At 52.8% G+C, this 20,050-nt stretch overlaps 9 protein-coding genes across 9 annotated transcripts; 3 read left to right on the top strand and 6 right to left on the bottom strand.

The window, feature by feature from the left end:
* Positions 1 to 94: 94 nt before the first annotated feature.
* On the bottom strand, positions 95 to 2,090 carry HMPREF1120_05435 (uncharacterized protein). The gene has a single exon (XM_009159609.1). It carries the CDS (start codon positions 1,723 to 1,725, stop codon positions 529 to 531), a length of 1,197 nt encoding a protein of 398 aa, XP_009157857.1. The 5' UTR covers positions 1,726 to 2,090; the 3' UTR covers positions 95 to 528.
* Positions 2,091 to 2,356: 266 nt separating this feature from the next.
* On the top strand, positions 2,357 to 6,690 carry HMPREF1120_05434 (uncharacterized protein). The gene is made up of 2 exons (XM_009159608.1): positions 2,357 to 3,314; positions 3,369 to 6,690. Exon 2 carries the CDS (start codon positions 5,391 to 5,393, stop codon positions 5,925 to 5,927), a length of 537 nt encoding a protein of 178 aa, XP_009157856.1. The 5' UTR covers positions 2,357 to 3,314; positions 3,369 to 5,390; the 3' UTR covers positions 5,928 to 6,690.
* HMPREF1120_05433 (glutamine synthetase) lies at positions 6,270 to 8,455 on the bottom strand. Its single transcript, XM_009159607.1, has 2 exons — positions 8,032 to 8,455; positions 6,270 to 7,979 (listed from the first exon to the last, which is right to left on the bottom strand). The coding sequence occupies exons 1-2, from the start codon at positions 8,132 to 8,134 to the stop codon at positions 6,604 to 6,606; spliced, it is 1,479 nt and encodes a 492-aa protein (XP_009157855.1). The 5' UTR covers positions 8,135 to 8,455; the 3' UTR covers positions 6,270 to 6,603.
* Positions 8,456 to 8,874: 419 nt separating this feature from the next.
* On the top strand, positions 8,875 to 10,612 carry HMPREF1120_05432 (glucose 1-dehydrogenase). The gene has a single exon (XM_009159606.1). The coding sequence runs from the start codon at positions 9,422 to 9,424 to the stop codon at positions 10,268 to 10,270; it is 849 nt and encodes a 282-aa protein (XP_009157854.1). The 5' UTR covers positions 8,875 to 9,421; the 3' UTR covers positions 10,271 to 10,612.
* Positions 10,613 to 10,782: 170 nt separating this feature from the next.
* HMPREF1120_05431 (uncharacterized protein) lies at positions 10,783 to 11,652 on the bottom strand (the record flags this gene model as incomplete). Its single annotated transcript, XM_009159605.1, has 1 exon — positions 10,783 to 11,652. The coding sequence occupies one exon, from the start codon at positions 11,650 to 11,652 to the stop codon at positions 10,783 to 10,785; it is 870 nt and encodes a 289-aa protein (XP_009157853.1).
* Positions 11,653 to 12,492: 840 nt separating this feature from the next.
* Positions 12,493 to 13,356, bottom strand: HMPREF1120_05430 (uncharacterized protein; the record flags this gene model as incomplete). Its single annotated transcript, XM_009159604.1, has 1 exon — positions 12,493 to 13,356. The coding sequence occupies one exon, from the start codon at positions 13,354 to 13,356 to the stop codon at positions 12,493 to 12,495; it is 864 nt and encodes a 287-aa protein (XP_009157852.1).
* Positions 13,357 to 14,006: 650 nt separating this feature from the next.
* On the bottom strand, positions 14,007 to 15,026 carry HMPREF1120_05429 (uncharacterized protein; the record flags this gene model as incomplete). Its single annotated transcript, XM_009159603.1, has 1 exon — positions 14,007 to 15,026. The coding sequence occupies one exon, from the start codon at positions 15,024 to 15,026 to the stop codon at positions 14,007 to 14,009; it is 1,020 nt and encodes a 339-aa protein (XP_009157851.1).
* Positions 15,027 to 15,253: 227 nt separating this feature from the next.
* On the top strand, positions 15,254 to 17,819 carry HMPREF1120_05428 (uncharacterized protein). Its single transcript, XM_009159602.1, has 2 exons — positions 15,254 to 15,755; positions 15,818 to 17,819. Exons 1-2 carry the CDS (start codon positions 15,482 to 15,484, stop codon positions 16,876 to 16,878), a joined length of 1,335 nt encoding a protein of 444 aa, XP_009157850.1. The 5' UTR covers positions 15,254 to 15,481; the 3' UTR covers positions 16,879 to 17,819.
* On the bottom strand, positions 17,556 to 20,028 carry HMPREF1120_05427 (uncharacterized protein). The gene is made up of 2 exons (XM_009159601.1): positions 19,210 to 20,028; positions 17,556 to 19,159 (listed from the first exon to the last, which is right to left on the bottom strand). Exons 1-2 carry the CDS (start codon positions 19,252 to 19,254, stop codon positions 18,074 to 18,076), a joined length of 1,131 nt encoding a protein of 376 aa, XP_009157849.1. The 5' UTR covers positions 19,255 to 20,028; the 3' UTR covers positions 17,556 to 18,073.
* Between the last annotated feature and the right edge of the window lie 22 nt (positions 20,029 to 20,050).

The raw sequence follows: 20,050 nt of genomic DNA, 5'->3' as shown, positions 1-20,050 counted from the left end.
ACAAGTACCCGCAGCAGAGAAATCTGGACAAAGTCGTGAAAAATGAGAAACGGTCTGCTGCGCTCTAACAGAGTCGAACGTCGCAGAAACAACATACTGAGAAGATGAGAAATAAAGGGCTTGTTATTTGCAATCTGGTGGTATTATGGACTGGCTAAGCCAGCAAGAGTCTATTACATGTACAAGAGAAAGCCAGCAACGTGAACCTGACGACACCACCGCTGTCAAACTTGGTACCCATGCAGTGTATGTCGCGCCACGAGACACGCAAGCACGAGGTCCAGCACGGTCGACAGAACTGTGCAGTCCGATTGTTGCTGGCGGGAAATTAAATCGTTGGATCTTTTTGTCTTTTTCTTGTAAAGTAGCCGCCATCGTCGTTGACGACGTTTGGCGTAGAAGGACCTTGACCTGGCCATTTGAAATTCCCGAGACCTTTTTGGAGTTCTTGATGGCTTGTTTGGTACCCAGATCCCCAGTCTTTCTTCTTTCGCCATGGATATTTGTCTGTTTCTTGTTTTGTTTTCTTTAAGCCCATTTACCCAGCAGGGCCATGAGACCGGCGCCCAACAAGACATTGACAACCATGAAGAGCAGTCTCTTGTTATCCTTTGTGCGGAGCGGGTTGAACAGGAAGTCACGGGCCAACAGCTCGACCAAACCAGTGTAGATCAAGATACCGGCGGAGAGGGCATCAAGGACACCAGAGACGACGTTGGCAGTGTACGAGTTGGGGTTGTAGGTGGTACGGACACCGAGACCGATGGCGATGGCGATTGGAGTGGTCAGACCGTAAGCGGCGCACAGCAGCCAAGGCAGCCAACTACCTGGCGCAAAAGGGATAGAAGACATTCTGGCGCCGATACCGAGACCCTCGAAGGACTGATGGAAGACCAGGACAGGATACAAAGTGCTGAACTCGTCACCCACGACGCCCAAGTTGAGACCAATGACGACAGAGTGGAAGATGACGCCGAACTCGAGGATGAGGAAGGCAGCGATCTGCTGACGGAACGAGGACTTGCGGGCTTCGGAGTCGAGCTCGTCCTCAGACCAGTCCTCCTTGAACTTCTTCTCGTACGCGGCCGCCTGGGCGACGGTAGGGACGCTTACTGAGCCGTTGCGGTGCTCGTGCGGCTGGTTGCCGTTGTGCTCGAGACGGGTCTCGGCCAGATTGGCGGCGCGGGCCTGTTGGGCAGGAGTCGGGTTGGCCAGGTCAATGTCGGGCTGACCAGTGACAGCGCCCTGGATGTCGGCCTCGCTCGCAATGCCATATTTAACCTCGACGAAGCGCTCGGCGCCAAAGTCCATGAGGAAAATCAACATGACTGACGCCAAAACAATCGCCGGACACCACGCGTAGTCAGCCCATGCGCCCGTCATGCCCACGCAGCTCGCGGGGCCGATCTCGTCGTACGCCGGATCCAGCAGATGGATAAACGCCGTCGCCACAATCACCCCGGACCCAAAGTATCGTGCAAACAGATACACGTACAGCGGGATGTGGAGGCGGGGAAATCTTTTGGCTATGACAGGGAAGAAGGTCGCGGCCGACGACACAATCAAGATCACAAACAGTGCAGAGATACGTGCTCCCATGTGTCCGTTGTAGTCGTTGCCGTTCTCCGCCATCGCGCAGATGACATCGCGCGGGTCAGCGGTCGTGAGGTCGACATTGCTGGCGTTGAAGGTCTGCGGACCAAAGTCGGACCCGGAGTCGGACATGATGGAGGCTGATAGAAGTAGTGTAATAGAGAAGGTAGGACACACAGTAGTTAGTGACCGAGTCTGTTGTTCAAGCCTGCGCCGAGCAAAAACAAGAACAACCAAGCCTTGTACCAAGAAGGTCCTTCAGATCCAGAGCGGGATGGTTGCACGACAACTCGAATATGTACCCTTTTGCACCCGCGCAGAATTTGCTGTCATCTAGCTAATGCCATGAGAAACTTAATCAGTCCATGGGCCATGAGCCATGAGCCATGCGAGCCACTCTTCACGCAGACCCCGGTCCAACGCTGCGCATTGGCTCGGTCACAGCGACGAAAACCACCCAAACCACGCCCCAGTCGATCCGTGGCCGTGGTCACCGGTGAATGTGAAAAGCAGAAAGTGAGGACCTTAAAACTCCAATCCGCAGACGAGGACCTTGAGCCCCACATGTCGTCTCAATGCGGCAACATCTCCTTTTTCCGCGCTTCTGATGGGCCAGCCTCGTCCCCTAGCGCCAGCCTACTAATATGCCCTCGCTCGCTCGTCCCTGTGCCGGGGCCGTCGCGAGGACCACCCTCTTTCATCACTACTTGCATGTCATCGATTGTTGTGATCATGATCATACTGACTGTCATCGCCAGCTCATAGAAAATGTCAGAAATATCGTATGGTTCCCACCCTTGTACCACAGTACAACGAACCGAAGCTTAGCAGACGCAAACTGTATGGTTAAATTTGCTTTAATCGTCGTTCCGCTGTTGTAATTGTCTCCTCTTGAATGGCTCCCGGGTCCAGATATGGATATCAATGTCGTCAAATAAATTGTGGTCCGCCAGACGCGGCCCCATGTAAACTGCCAACCTTACGCTGCACATGGAAACTCGGGTGCGGTTACATCGAGGACTACGACAACTGGATAGTCGGATGTTATTCGAAAAATTGATAGAACAACTACTCGTCCCAGAGTCACGTTCCGGCTATTCTTTCAATTGATGTCAACCCAGACGATCTCATTATCCCATTTATCGGGTGGGATCCTAATCCAGCATTGGCTTTGAAATCTTCGTCGGGTTGCTTCTGGTTCTTTAACCGACATATTACTCCATCCATTCACGGACTGGGCTTCCAGAAACCGTTTTCCTTCTCCGTTGATGGAGTGTACCGCTGTCCACAGTATGGTTCCATCTGCAATAATGTTGTACAAATTTTCTTTTTCTGTTTGAGGACCTCTATGAAAAAGAAAAAGGATCCGTCTCAAGCCACATCGCACCCACCTCGGCGACTACCGCAGCGTACATACAGTAGCGTGGGCGGTTGCCAGGGTGGACAACTAAGGTACAGCTAAGCGAGTGGAACTATACGATGGACCAGGGAGCGGATAATGCGGCACCTTTTGCGTCAAGGGCGCGTGGGAGAACACTTAGTAACATCAATGGTGGACGATCCTCTATTATTGCAGCCAGGCTTGCAGTCTTGGTTTGGTCGAATCCGTTGTATGTCAGTGTCAATCATTGCAGTCATATCTATCAATGGTACAGAACAACCGATGATTCTGGGTCGATCAGTTACCGGATGGACATCACTGTGATCACTTCTATTACCTGGTAGGCAGGACATCAGACTGAGTCTGTGATCACTCTCAATAATGAACAACGCAGTTGATATCGAGGGCGGCACAACATGGTCGCCATGCGATGACATGCCATTCGAACGACTCTGAGTTCTTCTAGCAGGCCAGCCTCTCTGTCATGGAAGAGTCGTCTGAGTACTGAAGAAGACAATCTTTATATCAGACCTTGGTGGACAACTTGAATGTGGGCTCACCTCTTCGAGGCAGACAGATTACTCCGATGTGAAAGAGCAATCTTAAACGAATAGCTTCTATTAGGCGCTCGATACATCCCCATCGCCGTTTCAAGTACTCGTCCGGCTACTTGGGTCTCCCTTCGGTTCTCACCTGTGTCAACTAAGTACTACGGACAAGCCGATAGCACGCGACCACAGACCGCTAGAGACTGTGGACTGACCGACGCAATTTCAATTTCTGTTAGCAACCACCGACCATAAGCGAGGGTCAGACGTGGACCTGCGACGTCTTATCCTGTGGTACCAGAAAGAAGCAGAAGAATAGAAGAGGAAAAGAATAAAGTTTGTACCCATGATCCATCTCTAATCCCACTTTTACCATTACTATTACTGTCCTCTGACCACTGGCACTGTACATCCCACAAAAAAGCACATCTAGATACTATACATCTGATCGACTCTACTATTGACAACCCTTCACAAACCATTGACGAACTGACAAAAAACAAAGCAAATTGCTCGCTTCCCTTCCCTTCCATTCCTTTCACATTCACGGTATCCCACTCTTCGTCCCTTTGGCCGCTTTAGCCGCAGCAGTCGTACTCCTCGTGGTTCTCCCTTTGGGCGCTGCTGCTGCTGCTGCTGCTGTATTCCCATTCCCCTTCCCGTTCCCATTCCCTTTTTGCGACTTACCATCAACAATAGGCACATTCTTATCATTCATTGCCCACTGCGGCGCAATCTTCTGATCAACCGCCATTTTCAACGTGACATGATCAGGCATCGCACCAACCCCTTCTCTCCAGTATCGACAAGACCCATACCCGCATTTACACCCATAATCAAAGGCCGTAAAATAGGCATCACCATAGTCGATGGTCAATTCCTCACCATAGTCAATCCGCCGCATTGCTTTCACGAGCACGACGCGCCGGTGACCTAGGTTGACGGTTTCGAAGCGCGTGTTGGGTCGACAGGAATGGTTGATGTAGCGGGTCCAATTGCCGCGGACGGCGGAATCGATAACGAAAGCTGGACGGGAGGACTGTCCTCTTTTTCCTCCCATCTTTCCTCCCAACTTGTTGCCTCCTGACGACGGACTCGAAATGACAGTGGCAGCTGTGGCCTTCGAAACTCGATTCCCAGTCTTCGCACCCTTTGCGGCTGTGGCCCTGGTCCTCCTCTTCTTCGCAGGACTATTCCCATCACTCGCGGCGGTATCACTCGCTTTCACAATCTCAACTTCCAACATATACGAGTGTCCCGCACTCCCACCATACCGCGCTATAATAGCCTGCCCGAGACCATTCTTCTTCGCTGTGTCGCGTTTAACAGGATATATCTCGCCAATATATTCCCCGAGGAACTGTTTGTCACGTATATCCTGGAGAGCGCGCACACCCGTCCCCGTGCGTTCAGTCGTCATAAGCTCAACAAGAACAGACCCCGCATACCCTGCTCTGCTGCAAAGATCAGCGAAAGAACAGTCGCACCCGGAAGATGAAACAAGAGAATATTCGCTCCCACATACTTCACAGTGATTGTCTTTATACCCGCAGAACCGCGGGTCGCCATCGGCTTCGGCCGCAAGATTCTTCCAGTCGTAGTTGGGGAGTAGAATCGTCTGGGAGATATTCAATTGGTGCGCGGCTTGGAGGTCACCTACTTTGATCGACGGTGCTGCCGTCGTCCCTGTCGCTGCGTTTCCCTGGCCATTAGCAGTCGTGAAACCGTCTCTAACCAGATCACTCGTGACAGTATACTCAATCGCACACCTCACCGCTTCCATTCTGTTGTCGAGCGGCAAAACCCAATGATACGGCGACGAGTCATCAGCATTAGGATGAAAATCTTTGAGATCAACGTTAGCATTGATGCCCAAATTGGACGCGGTGATGCCATCAGGTTTGAAATCAAAGTCTCGCAAAACAGATTTCAAAAAAACACCCAGGTCAGAGTCGGAGGCGGCCAGCGCTCTCCGCCATTCAAGGCCGCGCGTTCGGGCGAATAGTTCCAAACTGGATGAAACTGCTGGTAGCTTGATTCGATCGACTATGTTTTTCCATGTCGGGCTCTTTAGATTGGAGTCGGCCAAAGCAGCTCGAAAGGATGAAGAGTGGGAGCAGATGCTGAGAAGTAAGAGAGTTGGGAAGGATTGCAGTCGGTCTTTCAACGTGGATGTGGATGGCGGACTCACCTTGATGATGTCCATTGCGTCCTGGTACACGCGGCCCACGCGCCGGGTACTGGTGGACTTGAACTTGTCTAGGGCCTCGAGGACATCGTCTCGCTTCTTCTTGGGCAATAGCTTTAAAAAGCGAATGGTCCTGGCTTTCCGGAGGACGGAGTGGATTTCGTCCTGGTCAGCAGAGGCGATGGGGTTGATTGCTGCATCGTGGATCTCGGCGTAGATCTTGATCATTAGTCCGTCCAGTTCATTCTTGGGTTTCAAGGGGCGGAGGACTTTGGGACTGCCATTGCCAGTGGCTGTGCTTGGACCGGACGTGCGAGCCGAGGGTTGCTTTGCGATCCTGTTACTGCGCCGGAGAGGAGCAGTGGCATTGGCGTTGGCATTGGCTTTGGCCATTCTTGTGCTGCTGTGAAGATGCTTCTCTGCAAGGGGGTTTGTTCCTGGATGTTAAGGTGAGTGGTATAGAGACGAGACCATGCATGGCCACACGCGTCCGTTCGCCTGGGTATGAAGCCATTTTGAAGGACGGCGTGAGTGGCCAGAAATAGAAACAAAGACAATGGTTTGATTGCACGTTGTGTTGGAGCCCAAAATATCTTGGAGGAACAAAAGAAAACAATCGTGTTGTAGCCGTTGGTATATATGGACAAAGAAAGAGACGTGGTGTCGCCATGGCCCATTTCGGCGGACAAGGCTGGATAGCCCCTGCTGGAGTAGCGGGAGCGACACACGCATCGCTATGTAGAATCGGCAGATGAGATGAAGAAACCGAAAACATGGATGACGGTTACCATGCTCAGATGAATTCAGGCACTGTAAAACGTTGTAGCATAACTCGTTGCATCGTCCCGAAGCAGAAAACATCGGGAAAGGGTATCTCCATCGGAAATGTGTATTTATACAGTCTCAATATACCGTCTTACCTCCCAGTCGGTGACCGCTTCATCCCACAGCCGCAGCTCGTGCTCACGCGTGCCACCGTAATGCTCGACGAAATCATCTCCAAACACCTCGCGGGCGACACTACCCTTGGCCATGAACCTTGCCGTGCTCTCTCTTAGATTCTTGGGCAATCTCTCTCCTTTGTCTGTATCACTGCCTACCTCCTCACCCTTGCCCAGTGGGGGCAGCTTGATCTCCAACTTCTTTTCAATTCCCCTCCATCCCAGAGCGACAATCGTTGCAAGAACCAAAGACGGATTGCAGTCGGCGCCACATGTCCGAATCTCGAACCGCGTCGATTTGGCAGACGCTGTGGGAGGGGCAATCAGTCGAATCGATGCGGCTCGATGTTCAAGACCCCAGGACACCGTCACGGGAGCCCAGAAGTTCTCCACCAGCCGCTTGTATGAGTTCACAGTTGGCGCGATGATAGGCATGACATCCGCGAGACCATCCAGTAGCCCTGCCAGGAACTGTCGACCGAGATCTGAGACATACTCGAGGTCTTTGTAAGGCGGGTTGGGGTCCTTTTCACCTCGATAAAACAAATTCTTGCCCGACTTCTTGTCCACGATGGAACAGTGCATATGGCCGCTATTTCCCGGCAAACCTTCTTTCGGCTTGGCCATGAAAGTCGGGGTGATGCCATATTTGCTGCCCATAGCCTTGACGACATACTTGAACAAACTCGCCCTGTCGGCCATTTCGGTGACTTCGCCAAATTCCAGAGCGGCCTCGAAGACTCCCGGGCCTGATTCCGTATGCCAGCCCTCGACATTCACGCGGAACTTCTCGCATGTCTCGAAGATGCTGAAGAACCAGTCCTGATTGTGGATAGGGTCGGTCAAGGAGTAGCCGAACATCCCTTGGGTGAGGTGAGGGAGGGCATGGACGGGATTACTTTGGAGGAAAGGGGCTGTCGTGGCCGAGGAGACGTGGCTGGTCTGTACTGATGGGTCGCGAGGGGCCCGGAATGTGTAGAACTCGAACTCGGCGCCAGCCATTGCGCCGTACCCTGCCTTGTCCAGCTTCGCGACCGCCGTCCTCAGCAGACTGCGCGGACATGCACTGATGGGGTTGCCCGTGTCCGGATCGTGGAAATTGACCAGGAAGAACGGTACATCGTCCTCCCACGGTATGCGACGGTAACTGCTGAGGTCGATCTTGGCCACCAGATCCCTGTATCCATTCTCTTTATTGCTGATCTTGAGTTCGCGGAAATAGGTCATGTCATGCATATCCCAGCCGAACACCACCGAACAGAATCCAAAGCCATCTTTGGCGACAGAGAGGAACTTTTTCTTCGAGACGAGTTTGCCGCGGAGGATGCCTGCGCGGGGTGTCAGCAGGTGTATAGACAGCCTGGAACTTGGAGTGCTCACCGTCGATGTCAATGCCTGCAAGCTTGACCTTGTTGTCCTTGACCAGCGCAGTCTCGAGGTTGTCAAGCGACAGGCCTTCGCCCTCCTTGAGGATGCCAGCCATTGCTGTGGCCGAATGATCTGAAACAATGAACAAGCAAGCACAATGAACAAAGAGACTGTAAGGGAGGGAAGAGGAACGGCTGAATGGAGGCTATGAGCGGGTTTGAGCAGGACAAAGAGCGGGGAGGAAACAATCTATACTAGTAGTACAGGACAGCAGGGGCTGTGGCACATCTAGTTACCTAGTAGATAGACTGCTGGCACGCGGGCTCATCTTTCAGCTTGCCGTGGTGATGTGATAGTGTGAGCCGCAACGTTGGAGTTGCCTGTGTTTGGTGGAGTTCGAGCTGCTGCTGATAAGCTCGAGTCGCCCGGACCCTCCAAACCCTCCAAACCCCATGATTGTGGCTGCTCTAGCGCAATCTCCCCGGCCTAAAGCTCCCTAAACTGAGCCTAAATCCAAGAAGCGTCCCTAAGCCGGACTCAAGCGCATCAAACCCCCAGGCACCAAGCTAGAAGCTCCCCAAGCTCACACAAGCGCATGTAGCGTCTGGAATTCCCAGTAATAATGCACATGCATAAGTAGGCACCTAAGGCAAGGCAAGGCGTTGTCTGAATGCTCTTTTCGCACCTTGCGAATCTCAGTACAAGCACTTCTGAGCAGCCTGGACTTTAGCATTCGGCTGATTGTAACCGAGACATACGGACAAAGGCACCTTTGCAATGTATCTAGGTTCCAATGTATCCAGCCGAGGCTGATCGGCACGCCTACCTCAAATCTGGTGAGGAGTCAGGGGTGGCATTGCTGTAAGGCTGCAGTGGTCAGTGGGCTACTGTAGCAATGGAAGATCCGGCTAAAACCATGTCAAGATTCAGCCTCACCATGACTGACACGAATATACCTGTATCAACCACAACATTGGCCTTGTATTATATCCCGGGATGCTTTCTAACGTTGTGTTCGTTCGCGTAATGACATGGCGAATACACGATATCTGACAGCAATATCTGTGCGTCCTTCTCCGTCGCTCAGATCCGGCGCCAGCAATCGCGGGTCCAATTCGAGTTCATGTCCCTGACTAAGACGGAGACCGACGACGGCGAGAGCGGACCACTTTTTGTGTTAGTACCGCACTCGGAGGAACCGTGACTCGAACTGCATTTTTATAACTGCCAGCCTTCTATCAATCACTACAGTGACAGACCGGAAGGAGATCGATCACACTCAAGATCAATCTCGTGCAATTACACCTCGGTCATTGTTTCCTTACCTCCCTTACACCGTTTTTCACTTCCCACCAAACACATCTTCCAATACAAACAAAATATCAAATCACATCACAATACCATGGCCACCACATCCCGACCAGGCCGCCTCGCCGGCAAAAACGCAATCATAACCGGCGCCGCCGGTGGAATCGGCCTCGAAACAACCATCCTCTTCGCACGTGAAGGAGCATCCGTCCTGATGGCCGACATATCCGAGCCCGCCCTGGCCGCCGCGCTTTCCAAAGTAAAACAACTCGTCCCCGACGCCCCCGGCCGCCTAAGCACAATCAAATGCGACGTGTCCAAAGAATCCGACGTGGCCGCCATGGTCGAGTCACAAGACCAATACGGCGGCATCGACATCATGTTCAACAACGCGGGCATCATGCACCCGCAGGACGACGACGCCATCGGGACCCCCGAGCAGATCTGGGATCTGACCCAGAACATCAACGTCAAGGGCGTATGGTACGGCTGCAAGCACGCGGTACTAAGTATGCGACGCAACAAGAAACCGAAAGGCTCAATCATCAACACGGCCAGTTTTGTTGCGCTCATGGGCGCCGCCACCCCGCAGCTCGCGTATACTGCTTCAAAGGGCGCCGTGTTGGCCATGACGAGGGAACTGGCTATTGTGCATGCTCGCGAAAATATCCGCTTCAATTCTCTCTGCCCGGGGCCGCTGAACACGCCACTTTTGCAGGATTGGTTGGGCGATGATTTGCAGAAGCGGCATCGGAGGGAGGTTCATTTCCCCTCGGGACGGTTTGGCGAGGCTGTTGAACAGGCTCATGCGGTTGTGTTTTTGGCCAGCGATGAGAGTAGCTTTGTTAATGCTGCTGAGTTCCTCGTTGATGGGGGGTTGACTAAGGCTTATGTTACGGGCGAGGGTCCGCCGGCTGCGGCGCCGGTGAACAATGCTCGCTAGACTAGATCTGCTGAAATAGTGAGAGTGTATGTCTCGAGTGGTCGTCTACGACGCCCCAGCACGTCTTCTACTGCGATGGGAAAACGTAGGACGGAGTCGAGAATACTAGTTTCCCAGGACCTGTTGGTGGCCAGTCCGTGGAGTTTGCTAAGAGGTTGCAGTTGCATTTTTATGGGGTCCAGGTCGCGGAAGAATAGGTAGACAGGCTTGAGAAGGAGGTATTAGACAGTTCAATTAAAGTATCGGTCTGATCTGACATTCGGTTCTGTTCTTACATCAACCAGCTGGCGAGCCCAGATCAAAGGCAGGACCGTTTTGTCAAAGAAGGGCCTGGCCGTCTCGTTTTGTCTTGTTGTCATCTCTTCCAATTCTATGCCACTGTTCTTCACCATAACCGTACACCATCGCTTTGGCTCGCTTCTGAAACCGTCAATCTCCATAGCGTCCACAGCAATCTCCATTGAGGGTGAACCGACTGCGAGATAATTAGAAGCCGGGGGCCCCATTTTTCATCAAGTGCCTCCGTTGATGTGTACGCCGCCTGGCTCCTGGTCGGCCTCCACAGCTGGTTCCGGATCGGTTTCCTCGACGCGAACCTCCTGTCCTGTCTCCGAAGGTGGTGCCAGAATCACTTCTTTGTACTTGCCCATCGTAACAGCCAGTATCTCTGAACCATGATCGCGGCAAAGGTCTGCAGCAACCGGGCTTATCAAAAAGGGCGACTTGGACTGAATGGCTCTAACGGTGCGTTCGAGGCAGGCATACCGGAGAGGATCTGGTGGAGCGGTGTTTTCGAGAACATAGAGAACCTGCGATGCGTTCAAGAGGTCAACCCGGAAAAACAGATCGGAGAAAATTTGCTTGCAGAGGCTCTGAACTTGGAGCCTGTCACTAAGCATGTAAAGGGCGAGAACGCGATCAAGTACCAGGCCAGTCCTCGGGGAATCCCAAATCACTTTGGTGTAGAGAAACCGAACAAAGTTCCCAAACGTCGTAGGGTCCTCCTCTGGTAGTCGAATGACTCGCTCTTCCTTCTCCATGCAAGGGTGAGACAAAGCCGCCCTTGCAAACTCCGAGACCGAGGTCAAGAGGGCCTCGTGAAGCACCCATGTGGCCTTCTGTTCGGGTCCCACGATAACTTTCACCACATCTGTCATGTTACACAGATCTTCGCTCCAACCCCAAGTCCTCTCAAAAGTCGTAGCTGAATGAATGGGTTTGTATTGGCACAGTCTCTGCTCCTCATAGCTGGAGGAAGACAATGTCAGTCTGGGACGAACGGCGCCAGGTCGAGCGGGGTTCGCAAAATAAAGCTCCCAGGCATTTGCAAACGCATTCCCTTGATCTGGCTCTCCATATCGCTGGCCTGGAAGGTCCGACATCTTTATGTGTGCGAAGGTGATGATATGTTGAACGAGGATGGTGTGGCTTGCCGTGATACCGCACCTTTGCTTGGGAGACGAAGATGAAAAAGCAGAATGCGATTGAGGCATCAGTAGTTTGCACTGCGAGTTCAGCAAAAATGAGGTAGCTAGCACTAGGCCGAGTAAGCAGTACCAGGGCGCCAGTGAAGACCGCAATCAATAGACTGTCTATACGAATCAGTGCCGATGCGACGAGGCCTGCCAAGTCGACGCGGCCGTGAACTGCTTCAGATCCATCTTCGGGTTTCTCTGTGCCCAGCTGGTGCACGCACTGCCTATGACCACAATGGCGAGTGAATATCGCTGATCCGGCCAAGGCAACAAGTACATTGTCTTCCTCATCAAGAGTGGAACATAGTGCCGGCAAACAAGGCCTTTCCTGACGCGTTAAACGCCTGAATATCCCCACGGCCATATTTGGCATCTGGACCACATTTTTCAAGTCGAGTTTGGCCGAAGAACCATTATAGATGATATCTTGCTGACCGAGCCGGGCATCTCATCACTATGCAGTACGAGCTTGTTCGGCCAGGTGAGCCACTCCGCGCTCGGGACCTGTAGTCATATTGTGTGCGTTCTTTCTTGATATATCGACCCACTGTGCAGCGCCGCAAACACTTCGATTTGGCCGGAGGAGCATATAACCTCTTGTGACGAACGCCGCGGTCATGCTGAGGCCAGGAGGCGGAACAATGAAAAATGGGCCTCACAGGTCGCAACATGCGCTGGGCTTAAGGTCTCTCAAGCCGGGAGAATGTCCTGCTGAGTATCGAGTTTCACTTCATAGTATTTATACAATCATAATTTGATAGTTCCCATTTCCACCAGATCCTTAGCAGCATTTGAGAATTTCCCTTGGGTGTCAAGCTTGGCAGGGCTCTCGCCCTCCTTAAGGTTAACTGTCATCATCCCCTCCAGAGTCATGAGCCGTCGTGTGGCAGCGAAGGGATAGTACACTGCTTTACTGATGGCTCGACCAAGTTTGGCCACAATGCTTTGTGACTGTGGCGCATCGTCATGCATAAATTCCGGTTCATCCATCTGCTGGGTAAATTTCCGATCCATCTCAAACTCATATGGGGCGATGATGTACTCTTTTGGTCGGAGAAACGGTAGCGGCCGTCGCACTTGCACAGCAAGCTTGACAATGCCGTCCTTGGATACAAGGTCGATGGACTTGATAAGTCTGGTAGGACGCAGAAACGCAAATCCACCCACCATGGTGAAAGTTACAATGCCTGCCCGCCACGCAACCCTCACGATCCAAGGCAGTTCAGAAGAGGAATCGTAGGCCCACAAATTGCTGAAAGCCAGTGCACCGGCCGTCAACAGGCAAGACGCAGTTATGATGTACGACGCAGCAAGTATTCCTGCCTGAGACGGCGGCCTGTAGATTGCACGCTGACCAGCATTGTATAGCTTTGTGGCGTACCACTGTTTGTTCAACTTGTCTGGCGTGAGGCCTTCCGGAGCCCGTACAATCGGAGTTTCGGGTGCTGGTCGAGGCACTGGCGTCGGTTTGGCAGTACGCGTCGGGGTGGCCCGCTTGGGCAGTCTTGAGGCAGTCGTCCTAGGAGAACTAGCATACCATCGCTGGGAGCATGAGGGTTGTATCCGCGACCGTAGCAGCGGCCGTAATGAGCGCACCGAGAGGGAGGACATTTCGTCGATCACGATGCTGTAACGTTACGTAGAGCCGTCTTTGACTCCAACAAAGTACCCCAAGCCCTTGATTCACCTAAAGATTGCGTTGAAAACAAGGAACAGAACCACGTAGAACAATGTACAGGACAAAATCAAGAACCCATGCGGACCAGTAACTCTTGAGAAGTTGGAGGCAGTCATTGGGACTGAATTATTTTGGAGTAGAATTGTATAGCATTGTGAAACAGCCCGCAAGGAAGGTCTCCCGAGCTGGTTCCCTTTCAAGTTGTTGGCCTGGACATTCCCACATGGTCCCGAAGTCCCTTATCTACATCGCCATCCACATGTCTATAGGAATCTTTTGTTTGATCCTGTGATCCGATGTGGCGATGTGTTATATCCCGGACATTCTAGGGACATCCTAGGCCGCAAGGATGGTGCATGACTGACTAAGAGGCCATATCATATACCGAGCGATCGCAAGTCTAATCAGGAGGATGGTCTTCTAGCTCCTGACAATGAAGTGCGGTCTCGGATTGATAAGATCAAACTGAGTCCGATTGGCTTCATCCGTGCAGTGTGCGTTGCAACGCTTCAACAGACCAAAGCTCTGCGTTGGCGGGTCATTCTGCCTTGAACCCTTCGTTATCTGAGTGAAGCTCGAATCGTCAAAGATGGACGCCAGCATCCTGTACGTCCCGAGTCGATCCAACGCCAGCGCCTTGTTGAATGGCCTCCAGAAGTCGGGGCGAGACGTTTTGATTGTTCTTCTCCTCGACCACAGCAAGGAGTTTGAGGAAAAAGTCTTGCCGCAGCACTTGCATTAGAAGATCCCTAGAGTCGATCATGTGTGATGCGGCGTAGCGCAAGATGCCACCAAAAGGCTGGTTGTCAGCGTTTCCTTGTAGATATCGGGTCTCAACAGCAGGTATAGTCGAGGTTGTGATGGCCTGCCAGTCAAACGGCGCAAGCCTTGCAATAAAATCGAACAGCCTAGCTTGTGAGATGGTGACGAGTTGTGTGCCCTTCTTGGTTTTGACGTCACGCTTAGAGTTGACGAGCGAAGTCCATACAAACAAGATGTCGTAGACTTCGGGGTCATGGAAAACACGGCGCCACAAGAGGCCCTGTCCTTGAGCCTCCTGTAAAGCACTCTCGCCGGTTCCAACGGTGACGCTGTTCTGACTGTCCACAGCAAGCAACGCCTCAATTCCTTCGAGAGAGCGTTCTGCCACCTCAGTACTTTCGGAAGAGAGCCAAACCGTAAACAAGCATTGCACAAGGCTTGAGCTTGAGGCGACAAAAGCAGCACCACTGGGCGAGTCGGCGGCTTTGCGTAGATAAGCTAAACAGAGAAGCTGGACAGAAATGGAAGGCGATACAAGACCCTGCTCAAGCTTCTCGGCAGAAATGGTGGTCTTCAGTTCATCAAAGGGAATCAGCAAGACAGTCCGCTCGAGCAATCGAGTGAGTGGTCGTGGCTCCTGTTGGATTGTTTGTAAAAGGTTTTCGCCCTTCCCTAGAAGCTGCCATAGCAGATCTCGTGGTGTCGAGGCATCGAGGTTGCGTTCTGCCCGCTTCAGGAGATCTTCGTCGAGCAACACTGACCCAGGCTGAGATTCCACCAAGGCAAGGTGCGAGAATACATCGGCGAAAAGAGTTTGGGTGTCTTCAACGAGAGTATCCATAGTGGCTTGTGAAGTCCGATTTATCCTCTGGAGAGGTTTGTCAAGGTCATGTTTGACGAAAGCCCGGGGCCAGTATCTCGTGGAACTTGAAGGCCTCTGCGACGTACGAATGCAAGCCAGTGGCGCGGCGGATTCGTCCCAGAGTTCAGCCTTGTCTCCAATAATGCCAAGCCTTGTTTGTCACTCCCCGCAGGCTGCGCGAGGCTGCGCCCTCCGCGAATGATGATTGCATACATGTCGTCCAACTTCACATTCTCTACTACAACTTACTACCACAGTACGACGTGGAGTACCCTTCGACAGTCTAGAGACACACCTTCAACTTCCACAGGACGCAAGGTCTGGGTGCTTCATTCCAATACTACAACAAGAACCGCAACCAGCCGTATCTTAGCGATCTTACCGCTCTATTTCCTTGTCTCTTTCTACACCTGAGCCGTTCGCAAGCCATACTCATGGCGCAACCCACTGACAATCCTCTCGTCTCCTCCAAACCTTCCGATAGTGGCCTCTCCGTATCGCTCCACCCATTAGTTCTCCTGACAGTCTCCGATCAAGTTACAAGACATTCAGTACGGCAGCAAACCGGGCCTGTTGCCGGCGCTCTGCTGGGGCAACAGATCGGGCGTCAGATTACAGCCGAGCATGCATTTCCCGTGTCTCTAGTCAAAAGTCCAGAGGGGCAATGGCGGTTCAATGCAGAGTGGATGGAAACCAGGATACAACAGTGTAAGAGGTCTCGTTAATGCGGTTGTTCTTTGGTCTGTTCTTGGGCTTACATTTGTTTAAAGACAAGGATGTGCACAAGTCCCCCGCCTTGGACTTTGTAGGCTGGTACACTCTCTGTCCAAGAGATGGCCCTCTGCCGGAACTCATCCCATTGCAAAAGCAAGCCATTACATTCTACAACGACAGTGCCATTCTTCTTGCCCTACACCCGGAACTTGTGAAACAGCCCGACACAGCCACGGGTAAGCTGCCCATCACCATCTATGAAAGTGTAGTCGACGCCGAACACGCTCAAGATGACGAGTCGATGCAAGTTGACGGCGAAGAATCGTCAGCAATCAGATTCAAACAACTGCCTTACACGATCGACACCGATGAGACTGAGATGATTGCTATTGACTATGTGGCCAAGGGAGCGGGCAGCGCGGCCATGGTGGACGAGGCGGGATCTACCGAACCAGCTGTGGCACCCGAGCAGTCTCCCGCGGACAAGAAGGGCAAGCAAAGGGCAGATGACTCTACGCCACAGGAATCTGAGCAAACGGCAGCACCGGCCAGCAGCGACTCCAGCAATTTTCTCTCGCCAGAAGAAGAGGACCAGATCGCCAATATAACCACTCGGCTGAACAGTGTCAAAATGCTACAAAGCCGCATATCCTTACTTCGCGGTTTCATCCAATCTCTTCCTCCATCATACATATCCGACCAGCAGTCTGCGCAGTTGACTCCAACCTCCCCTGATCCTTCTCACCTGTCGCATCTGCGCAACATTCAGGCCCTCATCACTCGTCTCTCTCTACTCACGCCATCGTCGTCGGCGGCGGCCAAGTCCGCGTCCTCTGCACAACAACTGGCACCTCTGGCTGCAGCGTCACAGGCACAGTCGAACGACGTGGCATTGGCCAACATGCTGGCCATCATAGGGCAAGATATCCAGGCCCTCAGCGAGCTGGGGCGCAAATTCGCCACTGTCGAGGGGAGTCGCGGGCCCAAAGGCAGAACTGCGGTCGGAGCCAAGAACGGCGCCGGTAGCGGCGGTCCTGCAGGAGCTGGCCTGGAGGAAGGTAATGGTCGCTTTGGCGGTATTGCTGCCTCGGGCGGCGGGAGCGGGGTGGCAGTCTGATTCAATGCCTCATCTTTGCCCGACGTGGGTGGCTAACTGGCTTCTCCAGCCGCGCTGTTGGAGGTTGCCACTACTCGTCCTCCTTATCCATTAGCATGCCACACTCACTGCATGCATTGTCAGTACATGTACATTGTCACTTGGCGCGACCAACTGCACTATCCCCTGCATGTATCGACACCTTGGCTGATTACAACAATACATTCTCAAGTCAATCGACAACAGCGTGGCCGGTTAGACTCTACGCGTTGCATTCTTACTGCAGAAAAGGACACTGAGACAGCCTCGTGTGCCGCCAGTATGGTCTTGCTGGTTGACTACCTTACAAGCTGCCGGGCAGGCGATGCAGTAATATGGCGACCACGCGACAGCCTTTTGGCCCGAGTCAGCTCCACGGTCAAGGGGCGTTGTTGCGCTGTTAGTAATGGACAAGGCAGGAAAGCCCTTTATCTTTTGGAGAAATCCTTGCATCTTTACGAACTGGATTTCATTGGACCATAGAGCATGCGCAGCAGATCCGGGGTTTACAAGGCACTGCACTGCTAGTGTCATTCGGATACGGCCACGGATGAGACACGGTACCAAACTAGTACCATACGTCCGTAGAAGAGGGCGTTCTGAGACTCGGCGCTTTTGACAGAAAGACACTACAGGCAACGAAAAGAAAAGAAAAGCATTCATGGACCTAAAGGTAATCATGGAGGTTCTCAAGGGTCTCTATGAATTGCTGTGTCTTCATTCCCTGAGACTAGACTAAGTCCACCCACATGCATTGCTATGTAGGCTAGGCTATTGCATCATGCGAGGCCTACTCGCATACTGTGTTCAAGTTTCGCATACTGTCTTCTGTTCCCATCCTGTTTGACTCCGTCCACCAAAATCCATGCGTTATAGCACCGTAATATCACTGGCGCACAAAATAAAAAAGACATGGACACAAGTACACACATCAAACGCAGGCACCCAAAACTCGTATGCTTTTAGCAAGCTGGCTAGAAGCCGAAAGTAGAGGAGAAAGTAGCCGTCAAAAAGGCATTCGTGTTAAAACATGTCATGGCGAAGATAAGTTGGATGGTCGTTCCTCGTGGCTGTTTTTAAAGATAAATTCCAAAAAAGGTTGCTGCATGCTTAGACCATGAACGCCGACGCTAACAAACAGGGCAAAGCTAGAAAAGGCCCAGGAGTGGTTGAGCGCTCAAGTGACGAGGACCCCAGCAGGACGATGGAGCCGGTGAAAGAGCCGGAGACGGAATCGTTTCTTAGGGTGATCTGGGTGGGGCCCATGAGACGCAGAAGCAGAGGCACTGATCGCTGGTTCTGGTGCTGTCTGCGTGGATGGCGAAGTCGAGGACTGGAAAGGTGCTGCTGTTGGTGCCGCCTTTCGATCCTCTGCTGAAGGTATTGGTGGGATGGGAGCGGTTGAGGTACCAGTACCAGATGCTGCCGAAACTTTTCTCTCCTCGGCGGGAACCTGGCTTTTCTTCTTGCGGATTGTCTTCATCAGCCGGCTTATATGTGGCTGTTTAGGATCCTCCGGGAGGGGCGATTCGGTGGGCCGAAGAGGCGGAGATGGTGGTGGTGGAGGGAGACATTTATTCAGGTCCGGCGCCGATAGTCTCGCAGCTGTTCGATTGTTCGCCATTGATTTGTTGCTGGTTCTCCCGCGGTTGGGTGATCTGTCGTCCACAAGCCGTACTGTGCCTTTGACTTCGTCGAGGTCGGGGCTATGCTCGTCGCTTTCGAGCGACTTCTGACGCCCAGCAAAAGATGTTTTCCGGCTTCTGTCAGTCCGTGCAGCTGCTTCGGTCCGAAGACCACTTGCTGATTTCCTGGTGCTGGCCACGGATCTGCGAGTGGCATCAGACAGAGCTGCGCGGCTGTCGCCAGGGGTTAATCCAGCGCTCGTCAGAGGCGTCGAGTTGTCCGTAGCGTTCAGAGTATGTAGGCGGGAGATGTCAGAAGGGGTCGTGGAGTCGAGTTTTGTGTCGACCGGTTTATGCGAGACCGTGGTTGGTGCGCTATTTGTATTCTGGACTGGTTGCGACGGCAGCTCACGTTTCCGCTGCTGGCCTGCCTTGCCATCTTGGATGTGTGCGGCCATGTATCTGAAGGGGTCGTCCGACATGTCATCCGAATGTGGCACATTGGCTAGGAGCAGCGCACAAACTCGTTTCAGCTCGGCCTCCTCTTGCTCACTGAGCATTTGCCGCTCAATCAAGGGTGAGTCAGGAATGAAATGAGGATCGTCGGGTTCTCCGAGGTATTTCTTGGAAGCCAGGGACTGCACAATGCATCAGTTAAGCCAGGCATTCAGAAAGCCGATGAACTAACCGAATGGTCCGTCCGCAGGCGTAGCTTTTTGGCAATTGTGCCCATCGTTCCTTCAATACAGAGTCGCGGAGGCAACGGAGGGGGTGGACGAGGCAGCGGTAAAAAAGGATGCTATCCCAGCGTGCTTTTGGGATGGAAGGCGACCTGGACCATTAGGCTCTCACAGCATGTCGTCCAACATGAGATTTGTGTCCTGCTTCCGGCCACACAGCATGCGCCCGGGAGGTTCAGTGGTCGAGATATTGGGTGACACCACAACGAGGTATCTAGATGTCAGACTGCAACGAACGCAACCTGGAAGTTACGAAGGAAATGCGGCACAATACAGACACACGGCATCAGATCGCTTAGGGTGATATTGCTGCGTCCTTGAACATCGCGACCGCAGGGTCATATTCAGCTCACCGTTTCAGCTTCTCACTGACCTCGTAAAAGTAATATCTACGAGTGGACCGCTCGGTAGGGGATTTCTTGAGCCAACCCACCAGTGGCTTGCACGGTCAGCCAGACGTGCGGTTTAGTCTTCGACCGTTGGGCCTATCTGGAGGTAGGCACAGCTATCCAGGACCGTGATAAGAGTTTAGCGAGGCTGTAAGCCGTGATTTGAGGACAGGATCTGAGGAACGTGCCGTGGGCGGATGGAAAGAAGACAATTGATTGGCGTGCTGGAAATTGAGAGACTGCGAACTGGAGAGCGTTGTGGATGGGAAAGGCACCAAAAGGCCCCAGGCGAAGGAGAAACACTCTGCCGAGAGGAGCCCGCCTAACACGCCTAGCCGATTGGAGCCAGGGCCGCCTGGGCAGCGTAAGATTGGGCTCCTAAGGCTGGGGTGGCTCTTAA

Source organism: Exophiala dermatitidis (assembly GCF_000230625.1).
Source record: "Exophiala dermatitidis NIH/UT8656 unplaced genomic scaffold supercont1.4, whole genome shotgun sequence".
NCBI classification, from domain to species: domain Eukaryota; kingdom Fungi; phylum Ascomycota; class Eurotiomycetes; order Chaetothyriales; family Herpotrichiellaceae; genus Exophiala; species Exophiala dermatitidis.
The sequence above is the reverse complement of the archived record's forward strand: the minus strand, read 5'-3'. Positions and strand labels throughout refer to the sequence as shown.

What these genes read in the sequence shown, in the direction of transcription:
- HMPREF1120_05433 (XM_009159607.1), bottom strand. Translation starts at nt 8,134, where the DNA reads ATGGCTGGCATCCTCAAGGAGGGCGAAGGCCTGTCGCTTGACAACCTC. An exon ending in TGCAGGCATTGACATCGACG is followed by an intron (nt 7,980 to 8,031) that starts GTGAGCACTCCA and finishes CACCCCGCGCAG; the next exon opens with GCATCCTCCGCGGCAAACTC.
- HMPREF1120_05434 (XM_009159608.1), top strand. Translation starts at nt 5,391, where the DNA reads ATGCCCAAATTGGACGCGGTGATGCCATCAGGTTTGAAATCAAAGTCT.
- HMPREF1120_05427 (XM_009159601.1), bottom strand. Translation starts at nt 19,254, where the DNA reads ATGGGCACAATTGCCAAAAAGCTACGCCTGCGGACGGACCATTCG. An exon ending in GCCTGCGGACGGACCATTCG is followed by an intron (nt 19,160 to 19,209) that starts GTTAGTTCATCG and finishes TGCATTGTGCAG; the next exon opens with TCCCTGGCTTCCAAGAAATA.
- HMPREF1120_05432 (XM_009159606.1), top strand. Translation starts at nt 9,422, where the DNA reads ATGGCCACCACATCCCGACCAGGCCGCCTCGCCGGCAAAAACGCAATC.
- HMPREF1120_05428 (XM_009159602.1), top strand. Translation starts at nt 15,482, where the DNA reads ATGGCGCAACCCACTGACAATCCTCTCGTCTCCTCCAAACCTTCCGAT. An exon ending in GGAAACCAGGATACAACAGT is followed by an intron (nt 15,756 to 15,817) that starts GTAAGAGGTCTC and finishes ATTTGTTTAAAG; the next exon opens with ACAAGGATGTGCACAAGTCC.
- HMPREF1120_05435 (XM_009159609.1), bottom strand. Translation starts at nt 1,725, where the DNA reads ATGTCCGACTCCGGGTCCGACTTTGGTCCGCAGACCTTCAACGCCAGC.